General features: G+C 51.0%; 4 protein-coding genes across 4 annotated transcripts; 1 reads left to right on the top strand and 3 right to left on the bottom strand.

Annotated features, from left to right (window-relative positions):
• Positions 1 to 41: 41 nt before the first annotated feature.
• Positions 42 to 609, bottom strand: L3040_006097 (uncharacterized protein; the record flags this gene model as incomplete). The annotated part of the gene is made up of 5 exons (XM_066156457.1): positions 42 to 128; positions 182 to 198; positions 256 to 353; positions 403 to 514; positions 573 to 609. The coding sequence occupies 5 exons, from the start codon at positions 607 to 609 to the stop codon at positions 42 to 44; spliced, it is 351 nt and encodes a 116-aa protein (XP_066011296.1).
• Positions 610 to 1,207: 598 nt separating this feature from the next.
• L3040_006096 (uncharacterized protein) lies at positions 1,208 to 5,857 on the top strand (the record flags this gene model as incomplete). The annotated part of the gene is made up of 4 exons (XM_007288466.1): positions 1,208 to 1,748; positions 1,799 to 2,396; positions 2,446 to 2,650; positions 2,714 to 5,857. The coding sequence occupies 4 exons, from the start codon at positions 1,208 to 1,210 to the stop codon at positions 5,855 to 5,857; spliced, it is 4,488 nt and encodes a 1,495-aa protein (XP_007288528.1).
• An 862-nt stretch (positions 5,858 to 6,719) lies between these two features.
• Positions 6,720 to 9,825, bottom strand: L3040_006095 (uncharacterized protein; the record flags this gene model as incomplete). The annotated part of the gene is made up of 9 exons (XM_066156452.1): positions 6,720 to 7,114; positions 7,169 to 7,252; positions 7,305 to 7,430; positions 7,486 to 8,040; positions 8,087 to 8,176; positions 8,232 to 8,633; positions 8,687 to 9,127; positions 9,173 to 9,366; positions 9,422 to 9,825. The coding sequence occupies 9 exons, from the start codon at positions 9,823 to 9,825 to the stop codon at positions 6,720 to 6,722; spliced, it is 2,691 nt and encodes an 896-aa protein (XP_066011295.1).
• Positions 9,826 to 14,255: 4,430 nt separating this feature from the next.
• L3040_006094 (uncharacterized protein) lies at positions 14,256 to 15,977 on the bottom strand (the record flags this gene model as incomplete). Its single annotated transcript, XM_007288469.2, has 4 exons — positions 14,256 to 14,569; positions 14,634 to 15,734; positions 15,783 to 15,836; positions 15,884 to 15,977. 4 exons carry the CDS (start codon positions 15,975 to 15,977, stop codon positions 14,256 to 14,258), a joined length of 1,563 nt encoding a protein of 520 aa, XP_007288531.1.
• Between the last annotated feature and the right edge of the window lie 45 nt (positions 15,978 to 16,022).

Below are 16,022 nucleotides of genomic sequence, written 5' to 3'. Positions count from 1 at the left end.
ACAGGAACCTGTTATTATCGTACACCGTCACATCCTCTACCCTACGAAGAAGGTGCTGCAGCAGGCGCCTCGGTGCCAGTCGCCATTCCTGGGACAACTGGAGGAGGGAGGAAAATCGGTAGGTAAGTCTGTAAGACATGGTCAGTCATCCATCAGTATCAAAGCTCGAAGCAAAGCGTACCACAATGAGCGCCATGACTAGAAAACACACGTTAACAAATGTATCCGCTTGCAGAGGAAGGGATTCCCACTTACTTCCCATACCCACGGAGAAATAGGCTGGTTGACTCGCAGTTCTCTTCGCCTCTTGACTCTCTCCCAGCCAGTTCTGGATCGCCAATGCAAGAGATGCCCTACTCCCATCAGTATCCCACCATCCAGCCTCACAGATATGCTACATACCATCCGATGAACCTATTGCGCGTGAACATGGCAGCCATGGGCAGGGTGCTTCCTAGGGTACCGCTGATATCGCCTGGGGATTCTTTCGCGGTGGGAGTTTGGTATGGGATGACTTGAAGCTATTAGTTGATATTTCCGGAGGCTTTTTTTGCATGGTATTTGTAACATACTGAGATCAGCCCTCCGCATATCCTTCCTGCTCGACATCGTAGTGGTAGGCTTGGGCGAGGGTTGGCCGAAAAATGGTTGTTGGAATACGCGATGCGACTCGAGCTAGCTAATTGCTCAGGTCGGCGTGGGGGGACAGATGATTTAGCGTGTCTATAGTGTAACGGTACATTTTATCTTACTTTATTTTATTTTCGTATAATCTCGTTTATTTTCGTATATTTTCGTATAGTCTTGTATATTTTTATATGTCTTCGTATCTTTTGGTATATTATATACGCCGTATAGCAGAGTTCAAGCGCCTGATCCGCTGCAGTTGCCAGCCACCCGAGCCAGCGAAAGCCAGTCCGTGATGGGCCTGCAAGCCAAGAAATTTTAGAGCCCCCGTCATGAGCCTAGGTAAGCCTGGAAATATCCTTGCTTTGACCCTCCCCGGGACTCCACTCATCCATCGATAACAGACAGACTCCACCACGACACTTTGTACCACGATCACCACCACGACCACGACCACTTCCCCAATCGATCCCATCCGGCTTCGCATTCCGCCCTGCTGCCGTCGCTTACTCTTTCAAAACCTCATAAGCATATCCAAAATAACGAAATCGCATCTCCTTTGCCCCGACATGGACGAATCATGACCACGAGACCCAGTGTGGCCCGACAGCCACCTCAACATTCTCTAAGCTCGACAGGCCCTACTCAGAGACCTCCGCCGCTCCGGGCGCCCTCGCAGCAATTCTCTTCGTCTTCGCCGACCAGACGAGGCAATGAGTCGTTCGTGGACTTGACCTTCGAGGGGGGGGATGCCGCGCGCCCCAGGCTTGGGACCTCGCGACTGCGGGTCGAAATCTCGACAGACCCGAGGCAATCTGATATCAAATCCCCAAAACCTTTCTTGGCTGCTACTCCAACTTGGATGCCGACCCTTCCTCCGCGAGGCCGTCCACAGCTTCCCTTCGATGTACCGAGTGCTGGCCAGCGAGGCGCGCAAGAAGGCGGTCAGCAAGCAATCACTATAAAACCAATGCCTCTCCCAGTGCGGCCTGGACAGCATGCTCCGCCGACATCCGAGAAGCAAAGGCCGGTGCCAACAAGCACCACAGCTAAGAAGGATGCTCGCCCCAAACCATACAACCTGGAAGTTCCAGCAATCGCGCCTCATTACTCTCCTAACGGTATGTCACTTCGCATTAATCCATAGACTGCTTATACTAATCTTCTGAAGGTCATGCGGATTTCTACCCGTGGACAGGAAACCATCCGGAAGACCAGTTCTCCGAGACTGCCATCCGACAAGGCTATTTTGACAAGTCTCACACTTCCCAGAATGAGACCGGCTCGGCAAGATCTACTATATTTCCAGCTCTAAAGCATAAGAGCGGGCTGCAGACATTGTCGGCCGTATTCACCAATGTGCTTGCGCAAAGGCGGGCGCATGGACAGATAACTTCTGGCTCAACATTTAAACCTCCACCCCGAGTGACAGTAACCGACACAAAAAGGGAAATGTGGTTAAGGGACTTGGCGAACCCTACGATTTCTTTGCGCCGTCTCAGTCGCTCCATACCCCATGGGATAAGAGGGAAAGTGCTTTTGGACCAATCATTAAGCAAGAACATTCCTATCGAAAGAGCAGTGTGGCTAGCCAAGTGCGTCGGTGCAAATGAGTTGAGATCCTTCCGAAGAAAGGGTGCTAGTGGAACATTTGCCATGGGCGGCGAAGCCAAATGGATCCGAGACTTCACAGTTTGTGTCGAGCAATTTCTGGAGACTATTATCGGGACGTGTGGTGAGAAGGACTTCAAAGCCCGGATAGGTTATGCGTATGTTCCCTAGAGCTGCATGGACTTCTGGACTGATGGTGCTGTGCAGTATACGACTAGCGACAAATTTCCATGCTGAATATCTACTTGACCGAGAGCATTACATGGATTGGCTTGTTTCATCTTTGGAGAACAGCCCCCAGACAAAACTTCCCATGTGGCTCTTGGTTACTCAGATCTACTGGAAGGACCTCTTGAAATTCCGCAAATACGGTCGACGGTTGGTGGCTGCTTTGATGAACCAGCTGGCTGAGGTATGTCTTCGACAAGTCTGCAGCTCCATGATGCAATGCGTGATTTTTTAACGTCTTATTCAGACTCTAAATCATCCTGACCACGATCTCATGGCTCCACTCGTGGATAGGTTGAAGTTTCTCCTAAACGGTCTGATGACTTCCAACATTCATAACTTTGTCTCGCCTAAGGTATGGAATACACACAGGGATATTCTCATGGCCAACTTAGGCTCGGAAGACTTACTGCTCAAGTCTGTCTTGGGCGCTATTGATCGTAGAAATAGTCGTTTCGTCGCAGCAGGTGCTTCGAAGGAACCTAATTCTCGGCAACGTCTAATAGCCCTACTCGATGGTACTCTGTTCAAGCCCTCTTCGACCGATCTACCTCGATTGTGTTGGGACATCGACAATGATAAAGAATTGTTGGTTTCAACAGTGTTGAAGTGGGCAGCATCCTCTCATAGACCTGGACATGCTAAAGTTTACGTCGCTGCACGCATCCTCAGATCTTGGAGCAAGATTGGCCCTGATGTCACAGGGTCTATTCTCAAATTTCTCGATTCGTCAATATGCGACTCCATACGCTGCAAATCCGCGTTCTATCATTTGGTTTCCGAATTGGCCCGTTCAGAACACTTTTCGACGCCAAGATATCTTCAGTGGTTGATAGCTCGGGGAGGCATCTATAGCACAGCCGATCTGGATCCTAACGGGCCAGCGTCAACCAGACTTTTAGCGGAGCTTCCAATGGCAAATGTCAGTGATAGTATTATCGAGCTTCGGGCAGCCCTGCTTAGCCGTGGGGACCTCTCGGCTGATGAAGAGGATGACCAAGTTCATGACTGCATGGTCTTCATGAATAGAACCTTACCGGGAATGCAGACTGGTGACGATCTCGATCTGGAGCCAAATGAATACTCTGCAACATCTGGACTTTCAAAGCTTCCTTCAGACCTGAGCCGAACAATTCGATCCGAGTTAGGGTTTTGGCTCAGACAGAAGGTCAAACTTCAGATGATCCAGCCAACTATCCCACCACTGGATGACTGGGACGTTTCCCTGTTGAAAGGTGGAACTTCTGCAATGACAGGATCGGAATTCAATACAGTCCGGCGGTACCTTGAATACCTTGAGGACTACTCAGTGCTTGCTGATGTTCTCAAGATTGCTACGACGTCCAACGATGCGGAGGTTCTGGCTTCGTGCGCTGACACCCTGGACCTACATCTCAAGACGTTCGCTGCCATAGGCGCTTTGAACAGCTTATTCGATATTCTTATGAGTCGTCTACGAGCTTTAACAGAAGAGAACGTCTCAGTTCTGAGAACATTTCTGGTCTCTCTTTCGGATCTTGCTTCAAGGCTCCCCAACCAGCACACAGTTGCACAACAACTTGCTCGGGAACTAGCTCGCAGCGATAGGAAGACTGCTGCAGACGCATGTTCGCCAGTGTCGGACCACATGGCGATCGTGGAGACGGCAGAAGTAGACTTCACCGATGAAATCGAGAAGGTCCTAGCAAGTGGCAATAGTATGGACCAAGCTACTTTGGAGCGACTCTTTGGACGAATCATTTTACGACTCCAAGAATCATGGGAAAAATCGCCAGAGCAGCAGCGGAGCTGTGCCCTATTGCTCACTCGCCTGCGCACATTTGATGCCAAGCAGTTTGATCTGTTGATGGCGGCATGGGTCAGCAAAGCTCTACCGATGCAGAGTCGGCCCAACATGATGCAAGTGTTTGGCCCGCTAATCAGCTTTGGCTGTCTGGCTTTTCGAGATGTGCTTCTGGGTTGTGGTGCCAGCGAAAAGGAGGCAAGCGTGGGTAGCTCGTACGCCACTGGCACGTCTTCAGAGCTCCTCTGCCTTCTGGTGGCTCCTTGCAACCTCCCAGAAATCATGACCCACGAAGAAACATATCGCCTTCGAGTTAAGCAGAGCCATATGCAGAAGGATTTCCCTTCGGATGTTACATCAGTCATCCGTCAAGCCTTCGCAGAATCTTATTCTGGCATTCAACCTGCAGGCTCACACGCCCTTGAGGTAAAAACATTACTCGGAGGTGTGGATATGCACGAGCTCTATCAATTTCTCGTACTGCACGACCCTGTCGCGTTCACCCAGAAGTTGGCCGTGCCATTACTTCAAACCTCAACTGCAGAGACTGCGGCAGCCATCAATACAGTTATCGATAAGCTAATGCTGGCCGGCAGTCCCGCCGAGCCGATAACAACAGAGTTACTTCTGAATATAACAGATGATCTTTCTTTGCCATTCTGTCAGATCAAGCTTGCATCAATGCTGCAGGCACACGATACCACTATGGAAGGAGGCGAAGCTGGCCAGCCAGATCATCTCGTTGCTTTTGATAGTGCCATCGAGTCAGCTGTAAATTCTGGGAAGACTTCTTGGGCGAGCATCATTCCCTTGCTTGACACTTCGATAGCACAGCATCTGCGAAGGCGAGCCGATGTTCAGTTCCTCAGCCTCTTCCCTTCGCCCAAGACACCCAACAACGAGGGGTTCCTGATGGAAAATCGTATCAGACGTGCCGAGAATCTCTTGCGCATCATCGATGCCACAGCACATGGCATATCGACATCTTCTCCAGATCCAAGTAACACCAGCCTTGCTTCCGACATGGTCACAACACTCAACGGCATCCGGCTTCTCTTTGCAAACACCCAGTCTCAGGAAGTGAAGGACATAGTCATATCGAAATGGCTGCCACTGCTCCTTTCCTTCATGACGATACACGTTTCAGCATTCGAAGCCACCAAACAAGGAAACGAAAGCCGCGCAAAGGCCACTCTTGCTCTCGCCGCAGTCTTTCTCCAGCTCCAAGCTATTGATCTCAGTACGCAAGCTATCGTTACTTTGGTAGAGCAGACATTCGACCTAGCGCTTAACCTCGTAGACTCCCTCCCAGAAGACCTGCGTCTGCAATGTGTTCGCAGTATCCGGACCACTACCTCTAATCCACAAATCCCATATCTGTTCAGTATTGCCGCCAATCCAACAGAGTGGCTCGTTCTCAGTCAGAAGGAAAAGGCTCCTGTTATACCAGGCCAGAGTAATCCAGATGGCAACGGAAGGCAGGCAGAGAAGGAGAAACTGGCCCCGTTTCATTTGAGACGGTGGGAGTTGCTGGGGGAGCCGACGCCGAATGTGGGGGAGAATGATACTAGTCTGAGCTTGACACTTTTTGGTGCACGGCGGGGATGAGGAAAAACGTAGCACAGAGACAGGTGTCGGCTGGGTTGAGCCGGCACACGCATAGATGGCTTTGGATTGGACGGAATATGGCCAGCAGGTTAGCATAGGCGTTTTTGGGTAAAGCGTATGATCTTACGATATGAACATAATGACAGCGTATTCCTCCTGGCCCCATTCATCATGCAATCCTTCTGATATCTAGACCTCGTCCGGTCTGCCTTCTTCCCACAGTCGACGTTGCACCACCCAGGCAAGGGAAAGGGATGGAGGAATTGTCTATTTCTTTCTTGAAGGAGAGAATGAGCTGTCGTGGTGGGGTACATAGTTAATCTGAACCTGCTGGTTTTGGCACTTGGGAGCAGACTTGCTTGCTCTTTGCTGTTCATCAGATGCTAGACTTGACACACGCACGCTGAGGTGGACTTCAGGATCCGCAAGGGTGGGCAAACACGAGGAAGAAGCTGGCAGAACAAAAGGATACAAGAGAGAGGATGTAGAGAGGATGAAAAGTAACCGAGTCACTGGAAGTAAAATAGTCATTGTGTGTGGTTGCAAGTCGCCAATTAATTGAAAATCAATTAACTAGTGCCGCCAGAGATCTTCCCTCGTCCATCGATATCAGGTAGCCCCCGAAGCACCATGTACGAAGCATAGCCTATCCCGAAACCTTCTCGATATCCCTAGCCAACATATATCTTGCACCAAACACACAGAGAAAAGGAGGTAAGTGCCATAGCATTTGAATGCAAATGACTTGTTTGTTGGAAGACCAACAGATTATCTACCCACACTAGAACCAAACTCCAACCTGATGCCTCGAAGAAACAACATTGTAAGAGATTGATCTTTCAGTAAGTGAGACAGAAGAAATTTACCATCCAGCACCCCAGGTATCGCTGCCAGACACAGGGGTATCCCATTCAGGAACAGCAGCTGCCTTTGGTGCAGCAGGGGCACGCGGAGCAACCTGATGGGGAGCAGCTGGCTGTTGAGCAGCAGGGGCACGTGGAGCAACCTGATGGGGAGCAGCTGGCTGTTGAGCAGCAGGGGCACGTGGAGCAACCTGTTGAGGAGCAGCTGGCTGTTGAGCAGCAGGAGCACGTGGAGCAACCTGTTGAGGAGCAGCTGGCTGTTGAGCAGCAGGGGCACGAGCAACCTGGTGAGGAGCAGCGGCATTCCACTGTGGAGTGGCCTGTTGCGGAACAGCAGCCGGAACTGGAGAGCCCCAGTTTGTAGCTGTTTGAGTAGCCTGATGGTGTTGGGTAGCTGTGATTTTGAGTTAATCATTGTTCTAGAAAGAGAGTGACACAGGATAAATACCATATTGACCTTGAGGTGGACCATAGTGACCTTGGGGCAGAACATATTGACCTTGAGGTGGACCCTGCTGAGTTGAAAGAGGACCTTGATATGAGTTAGTTAGTGTTTTATGAGGAGAGTGGTATGGGATATATACCATATTGACCTTGAGGTGGGCCATAGTGACCTTGAGGTGGGCCATAGTGACCTTGGGGCGGACCATATTGACCTTGGGGTGGACCAAAGTGACCTTGAGGCGGACCCTGTTGAGTTGGAGGAAGACCTGTGAGTTCCAGTTAGTCCGTGTCAAATAAGAAGAGTGGCAAGGAAATACATACCATACTGTCCTTGAGGGGGACCAGCCTGGGCGACTGGAGCCTGAGGGGTGAAGGTTTGGACCGGAGCACCGTAGTGCTGTGGACCACCGGACTGTTCAGCTGGGAGACCAAACTCTTGGGCTGGTCGAGTTGGCTGGAGGGCTTGAGGAGCTTGAGCATTCCAAGCAGGAGCAGCTGGAAGACCGAACTCTTGGACTGGCTGAGTTGGCTGAGGGGCTTGGGGAGCCTCAGCTTGAGCATTAGGAGCAGATGGCTCGGCAGCCTGGGCCTCTTCAGCAGGAGTATCAACTGATGCCTCACCCCATCCGCCTCCGTTGCCAGATCCAACACCCTCGCCATCATCTGAATCATTCTCGAACTTGAGGTCTTCGATCTTGCCAGTTACATTGCCTTCAGCATCAGGAGCGAAACCCTCAGGGATGTATTGCTCAAGGAAATCAGGAACGATCTGTTGAGTCTCCAGGAGAGTTTTGACCAACACCTCCGCAATATCAATGTCCCGATCATTGAAGAACGAGGTAGCAAGGCCCTTGTTCCCAATACGGCCGGTACGACCTGTTTCTAGTTAGTTGCTATTCGGGGATTAGGGGGGAAGACTAACCGATTCGGTGAGTGTACTCCTGGATACCGCCGTATTGAAAAGATGGCAAGTCGTAGTTGATGACGTGCAGAACATTGTGAATGTCCAATCCTGAGAGAGAAAGAAGTTAGCAGCTGCCCTTGAGGCCTGGGTAGGGAGAACATACCTCGAGCAGAGACACCGGTGGCGATCAAGACGGGGGCCTTTCCTGAGCGGAATGCACGGATGGAGTCCTCACGCTCACGCTGAGTACGGCCGGAATGAATAGAAGTGCAGGGGATGTCCAGGTTGAACAGGTAATCATCAGTCTCATCAGCGGTGCGCTTGGAATTGACGAAGATGATGGTACGAGCTGGAGGAGCCGACATCAACAAATCGAAGAGAGCCTTGCGCTTGGCATGGGCATCAACGAAGACAATATCTTGCTTGATGTTGACATGGCTTGAGCCAGCGCGACCAACACGGATGTGGACATGGTCGTGGGAAAGGTGCTGAAGAGCAAGCTCGTGGGCAATCTTCGGGAAGGTCGCAGAGAACATCAAGTACTTGATGTTGCCCTCCTCCTGGTCTGTGAAGAAATACTTAGTAGCTGCACTTTTGAAATCAAAGAAGAAAACTTACCACCACCGGACATGATCTGCTTCAATTCAAGCTCCCAATCAGTGTTGAGCATCTCGTCGGCCTCATCAATGACCATGTAGCGCAAGCGCTTCAATGTCAAGACGTTGGGGCGGTTGATAAAGTCGCACAGGCGACCAGGAGTACCGATCAACACATCACAGCCCCGAGCGAGTTGTTGAATCTGCTCACCCAGAGGGCCACCACCATAGACAACGCAGGGTCGAAGCATGGTTCTGTAGCAGAAGCGGCGAGCCTCGTCGAAGATCTGAGTCGCTAACTCACGGGAAGGGGCAACGATCAAGACCAGCGGCTCAGCGCGAACTGGAGCAGTGATACCAGGCTGGAAAGTGACAGGGTTTGGGCGGGGAGCCGCAATCTTCTTTGCCTTTCCCATCAACTTGGACAGGATTGGAATCAAGAATGCAGCAGTCTTTCCGGATCCTGATCGGATTAGTAAAGAGAATGCAAGAGAACGGTAGTACTTACCAGTCTGTGCACACGCAACCAGATCATGACCCTCAATTACGCAAGGAATCGTGAATTGTTGAATGGGGGTGGGAACATCATAACCAGCAAGCTTGACATTGGTCAACATAGCAGGGTGAAGACCAGCGTCAGCAAATGACTTGATAGGTTTGATGCGGATTACGCCCTCATGGACAACATCAATCTTGGCAATACTGTAGAAGTGTTAACGGTTACCAGTCTCCAGTGAGAGTGGTGCATGGTACGTACGCCTCGAAGTTAATACCGGACTTGACATGGTTTGCAGAGCCAAACAGCATCTTCTCAAGCTCTGGGTGAGCAGGACCAATGTCGCCGAAATCCTCATCCCACTGGTAGATGGCAGCATTGTTGGCCCACTCGCCGGGACGAATGCCTCCAACAGCCTCCTCGATCTCTGCGTTAGGTTCAGCTTGGAAAGTTTCGGGAGCACCCTCAACGCCACCCTGCGTATCCAACAACTCCTTGGTGGATTTGTTGTACGTATCGTAGTCATACTCAGTCTTGCGCACCCAGCCATACTGCTGAGGCGTCAAGCCAGGTGGTGCCTCAGGGGGGCCATGATGGGCTCCATCAGGAGGGCCATCAGCGGTGGGCAAGGCAGCAGCCATGTCCTCGGTGTTGAAGTTTGACATCCTGACTAATCTGCGAGTGGTCAGTCAAACTTATTGGGTGATTGAAAGAAGGACGAAGTGGAAAAAGGGAAGTGAGGATATATGTCTGTGTGAGATATAAGATGAGTTGGGGTGAGTATACCTTTGGTGAAGATGTCGTGATGACGTCCTGCAAGGGGAGACTCGAGTTAGTTGAGCTGAATCAAGATCGAAGTGTTGTGGTCGAGTAGGAGATGGAGAGCTTGGGAGTAGGAAGAAGAGGAAGAAGAGGAAGAAGAGGAAGAGGAGGAAGAGGAGGAAGAGGAGGAAGAGGAGGAAGAGGAGATGGGGCAAGGTGGCAAGTATATTCAGCTCGGTCTCTAGCGTGCACGCAAAGGGGAGGGACTTACTTGTGTTTGAGAGAGACCAGAATGACCAGGTACTTAGGTGCCTAAGCCCGGATAGAGTATGTGAAGGGGATGTCGGGAGAAGTTGATCAACCTGGAAGAAGTTGGTCAACGAAGGAAGTGTGGTTGTGGTGGTGAGGAGGAAGGGGAGACAGGATTGGGGTTTAAGTACTTGACCCGAGGAGAAACTTCTGATCGTACTGGGAGGCCGCTAGCGTCGTGCTGACTTGGCGTCTCGACTAACCGAGCTCCTTCCCTGGTTGGCCGAAATGTGCCCTCCATGATTGTGGAAGGTGCTATCAGCTACTCCAAACTGACAACTACTTATTAATTTGATTATGTAGCTGCTATTGAGTGAATGGGGGGGGGTTAAAGCAACTCGGAGCATCTCATAGACCGTAGCAGAGTAGCGTAGCCCGTAGATCTGGTATAAAGAGAGAGAGAGAGCTAAAGGTATAGCTAGCATCAATGACATAGCTCCGAGCAGTAATCTACAGAGGCACAAGGTGATATTACTATGTGGAGAAGCTACGAGTACTCCAGGAGGTGTAAGAAGTCTGCTGTGGCTCCTATTATGGGAAGTACACAGTGCAGTCTTATCTGCTAGACTTGGTTTCAGATTCAGAAACCCCGAAAACTCGAAGCCTATTGCGGATTCCCTCGCAAAACTACGCCTATCATCTACAGCACCTTGAAGCAGAGAAGCATAGAAGCATCTACCAACACTCTTGCCATTCAGTGGCCCATCGCTCAAGCCTGGTTGGTGCCTAGGACTTCGCGCTGCTCCAAGCTGACCCGAGAACCTACGCAGCAAAACGCAGAAATTCAAGCATGCAGAAAGCTTTGTTCGACACTTCGTTATAGCAGATTGAACAATCCTAGCGCGTTACGAGTAAGCAGAACCCAAGAAAGAAGGGGAACTTCTGGCTGCCACTGACAGAGACAGAACGAAGGCTCATTGTCCGGTACGCCTGCTATCATCAAAGTCAACATCAACATCCTCGATCTCCTCATCCTCCTCCTCCTCCTCCACGATGCAAAGAGCTCTACGAGAGCCCCCTTTCCTTTCGCGGAAGCTAAGACTCAAGAATCGATAGATCATTGGAAGAAGTTACAACGACATGAGTACGGAAGGGACTAAACCACCTTCTACACCAGACTTTTACTCTGCCTCGTCTTTAGTTCTAAGTTACATCACACCTTTCCCGCCTCTGGGGTAATCATGAGCAAGCAGCTTTCCCTTATTCCCAGCATGCCAGGACACGCGGAGGACGTTACGGGAGGCGAAGGCGCATACACAAGATAGCCGAAGGTGTCAACAGCTGGTCACATGCTCGGCTAAATGAGAAAGAGGCGAGCTGAAAGGGATTGATGGCGCTCGGACGGTTGACGGCCATGACCCCATAATAGGGGCTCACCCAGTAAGTAGGCTGATCTTCGGCGGCAGCGAAGTCTACCGGGTATCTGCAGAAGCGAGGTATCAAGCAGAGGAATGGAGTGCTGGGATAACGCTGGAGGCAAATTTACTACGGGAAAGCGGAATTGGATTCTATTGAGGACTGGAGATGAGATATTGAGGTTGAGATTGGGCGAGTCTGGAGCATAAGTATCTACTATACATAAAACCGAGGAGATGGATCAACAATCATTACGAGAAAAGGAGGAATGGATTTACAATAGTAGGTACACGTACTTCTACGGGTGGCTACATGCAGACCAAGGACTCCAGACTCCAGAGCCTGCCGCCCGTATTTTGGAAAGGAAGCTCTGCAGATCCTGATCACTCTTGGCATGTACTTCTACTTCCAAGCAAAACACCAAAGGAGCCAGCAGCGCCCATATGTTCATGTGAAGTTGTGCTCACTCGGTGTGAAGTACCTAGCTGGCCACCAATGTATGTGTTACCCTCCTCTAGAGAGCAATCTCAGATGTAAACACTGGCCAAGTCTCTTGACCTCCTTCTATACCCCTCCTCTGCAGAGTTGGGAAGCTCGTCCAGCTATACAAAATCCAGCTCGCAAATATAAGTTTGTGGTGCTGACCAAGGCATTCTTGACATCTGTGCTTTTAATTGAGAGCAGAAAGAAGCCTGACGAGGGCATATGCTCACACCCCGGGCCGGTGCCGCGTAAACATCATCGCACCGTCTTGGCTCAGAGTAGCTTGAAGAAGAAGTTTCGACGCCGAGGTTCTGTGGTGGTGATCCAATTCAGCCCGGCAATCCTAACTATCTACCATATTGACAACCTGCAAAGTCTGGGTCAGCACAGTTCAGCAGCAGGAGTAGATTGAGATGGTTGCCTTGGATACTAAGATAGAGTCCAAATCAGATATATCCTTGAGGTCAGCTATTGACACTCAAAGTATCACCTGGTACTATCCAGACAGCCTCGAGGATGTAGCCAAGAGTTCTCCAGGACTAAGAATACGGTAGCCTATCTTATACGGCAGTACCGTACAGACAGAATCATAGCTTCTTCCTCGACCATGATCTGCTTCTACGGAGACCCGTCAACAGAACGTACAGATAGAAGATCGGGTGGTCTTTCTACTTCAAAGCCTCCATACCTGCTCACCATTTGGAGATACAATAAATTTGAAGCAGTGCTTGGAAACACCAAGTGCCCTTTGCGCCAATGTATGCTATTGCTAGCTATTCTCTGGTTGACGGTCAGCTGGTATCTGGTATACCCAAGTTACTGTACACACAGCCATTATTCAAGACCTAAGTCGAGCGGCTTCTTAGTCCGAGTAGGAAAAAGTCCTACTACATTCTCTTGCAATCAGGGACATAAGCATACCCCCAGCAGAATCTGATCTGCATGTTAATCCTACAGTAATAAATACCCCAGGACGAGTCGCAAAGAGTCAAAGCGACAAGCAAACCTGACTTGGTCCCGTCACCCGTTCCTCAATCCCACGCCGGCAGCACAGTTGACCGAGAGCTTTGATACCAGCTTGAGGAGACGTGAAATGTGCTTGCTTACCACTATATATGATCATCTATCTACGTTTGCTTATCGATATCCTGGCAAGACTCAACGTCAGCGAGCCAGTTTTTGTCAGGCATCTACCTATCTCTCTATCCCTTCATCCCTTCATCCCTTTCCCTTCAACCCTTCATCCCTTCACCCCCTCCTCCGTCCACCCCCCATCCATCCTCCCTCCAACTTCCCCAACCAGCCCATCCAATCCCCAATCCCCACTCCCCACCTCCCAACCCCCCACAGAAAGGCCTCCTTCAACAAACCAACAAACCAGTAAACCAACAACCCTTCCACAGCCACAAACCCAAACGACAGACCAGAAAAGAAGCCGCTCCACACCATCACCACCACCACCAACACCACCACCAGCAATCGTCGTTCCAGCTCTCGTCACCCGCCTCGGCTGCGGCTTGGCGTCAACACATCACACACACACACACATATACATATATATATATAAATATCATCCAGGCATAGGTAGGTACCCAGGGTTCGGCTGAGCTGTACGTAAGTAACAGGAACGCGTGACAAAAAAAAAAAGAGAGCCAAAAAAAAAAAGAGCCCCCAAAAAAAAAAAAAAAAAAACCCCCCCCCCCCCAAAAAAACAAAACAACAAAGAGGAAAAAAGAAAAGAAAAAAAAAACAGGAGGAAAAAAGAAAGGAGGAAATTTTAGGACCCACAAATACCTCATCTCCCTCACCTAACCCTGCCGGATCCAAAAAATCGCAACGCAACGTAACGCCAACGCGCGACGAGGGCACAGGATTGGATTCCCGCACTCAGTCCAGCACTCAGGAAAAGGGAAAAGCTGTGGGATTTGCCTGATTACCGGTACCTAGTCCCCCCCCCTATTTAGCAAGCACTAGCAAACCCAAACCTCAACAACCCCAACCCCGACCCCGACCCCCTCCTCTCTTTCTCCTTTCCCACCCAGACAGCGACGCCCAAGGAAAACGCCCACGGGGAAACCCCAATTGTTTACTTTATATTATAGTACATGCGGTTTTTTTTCACCCCAACGCCTATCATTCATGCCTAGCCTGTCCCATGCGACAACAGCCCCGAAGGAGATCCCGCTCACGATTTCTTGTCCCCGAACTTCTGATGAATGGCCCTGATCTGCTCCTCCACATTGACATTCTGCATGACGTCCAGCCTGCGATCTCCCTTGTCGGGCGCCACCCCATCATAGCTTGTGGCTGCCTTCTTTCGCCGCGCCAGCTCCTCCTCCGAGACAATCGGCTGGCCTGTGACTCCGTCGAACAGGTCGCTGCGCTGGCTGGCCAGCCGCTTGAGGTTGTTTGCCACGTCTTGGGTCGACAGGTTCGTGGTCGCGAAGCGGGAGTCGGCTTTGGCCTTCTGCTCTTTCCATCTCGGGTCCAGGAGTTCAACTGCCGGGTTGGTTAGTCACTTGCTTATCTTGAGTTGGGGAAAGGAAGGGAAGGGGTGGCGGACTTCTCATGTGCTGGTCCAATTCGTTGGCAGGCATTTGCGTGCTGCAGTTCGGACAAACCACCATGTGCTGTTTGTTAGCTGCTCGGGCGGCTGCGCGAGGAACGTAGTTCTCTTTGATCTTCATCGGTGCAGCGACCCCCTTGGCTTCTGCTTGTGCTTGCTGAGCGCGCTGTCTCGCCTCGGTCCTTTCGCGGATACGTTGCTCTTCCTCGTCTTCCTCGTCTGTGTTGCGCATCCGAGTATCTTGGTACTGTGGTTGGTAGGCAGGCTCCGGTACAGGCGGAGGAGCCATCTGCTGCGATTGTGGGGGATTGGAGTTATAGTAGCTGTCATCCTCCGGCATAGCTTCCTCGATACGCATATTATGCGAGCTGACAGACATCATAGCCTTCTGATCCAGCGACGCAAACTGGAGATCCGAGAGCGCGGTCGGAGGAGGGAGCTGTGCCTGATCATCTGCTTCCGTGAAGACGACCGTCTCGACAACCACGAAATCATGCCAGTCAATCTGCTGGTATGAAGTCTTCTCCCTCTCCGCATCCTCCTCCTTCTTTGCCTTCTGCTGGTCCTGAAACTTGAACCACTCAGCCCTCTGCTTCGCCCGCCCCAGAACATGGAACTTATCAGCAACATTGGCCTCCAACTCCCTAATCCTCTCCTTCTGTAGCTTACCCCCCTCTCCATCCAACCCACCCGCCCGCAACAGCGTCGTATACTGATCAATTAACCGCTGGAAGAAATTATGCAGCGTGTGATTCGGGCGCAAGAAATCAAACTGGTAGTTCCCCGTTTCCCGTTGCGAAATAGTCGTCATGAACTGCCTCCCATTCTTCGCCACAAACAGCGCCGTCAAACGCACAACTTCCAGGTCCTGAGCGCTGATATTCGGCATGCGCGCCGAGAAGTGAAACTCCGGGGGCTCGGGCGGTCCTTGGGGCTTCACGATCTCTGCTTCGGCTTCTCCTGCTCGACCAGCTGCTACGGCTGTCCCTCGCCCCTCTTTGATCTCGCTGAGGCGCCATAGGTAGTACGCGTTGTAGGAGTCATTCGGGCTGAGGAAGGAGAATTTCGGGTTGTGCTTTTCTTTCTCGCGGATGCGGTCTACTACTGTTAGCTGAAGGCGCGCGCAGACAAGCTCGATTGACATACCTTCAAATACATTCCCATTTCTAGCCACATAACCTGCTGTCTTTTCCAGGATAGCTAGAGAGGATCAGCAGCTGCGCGTGTTGACTTGGGAGGATGCGCACCCTTGATCTCTCTCGGAGGCAGCACAACACCTTGAGGGGCTTTGATTTCTTCGAGTGCGGCAATAGCATCGCCGTTCGTAGCGGATGGAGCCATGAGTTGGAGACTTGATTGCTTGTCACTGAGGTTGCAATGTCGAGT

This window comes from Drepanopeziza brunnea, assembly GCF_022702325.1.
Source record: "Drepanopeziza brunnea f. sp. 'multigermtubi' strain 214-2 chromosome Unknown ctg10, whole genome shotgun sequence".
In the NCBI taxonomy this organism is placed as follows: Eukaryota; Fungi; Ascomycota; class Leotiomycetes; order Helotiales; family Drepanopezizaceae; genus Drepanopeziza; species Drepanopeziza brunnea.
The sequence above is the reverse complement of the archived record's forward strand: the minus strand, read 5'-3'. Positions and strand labels throughout refer to the sequence as shown.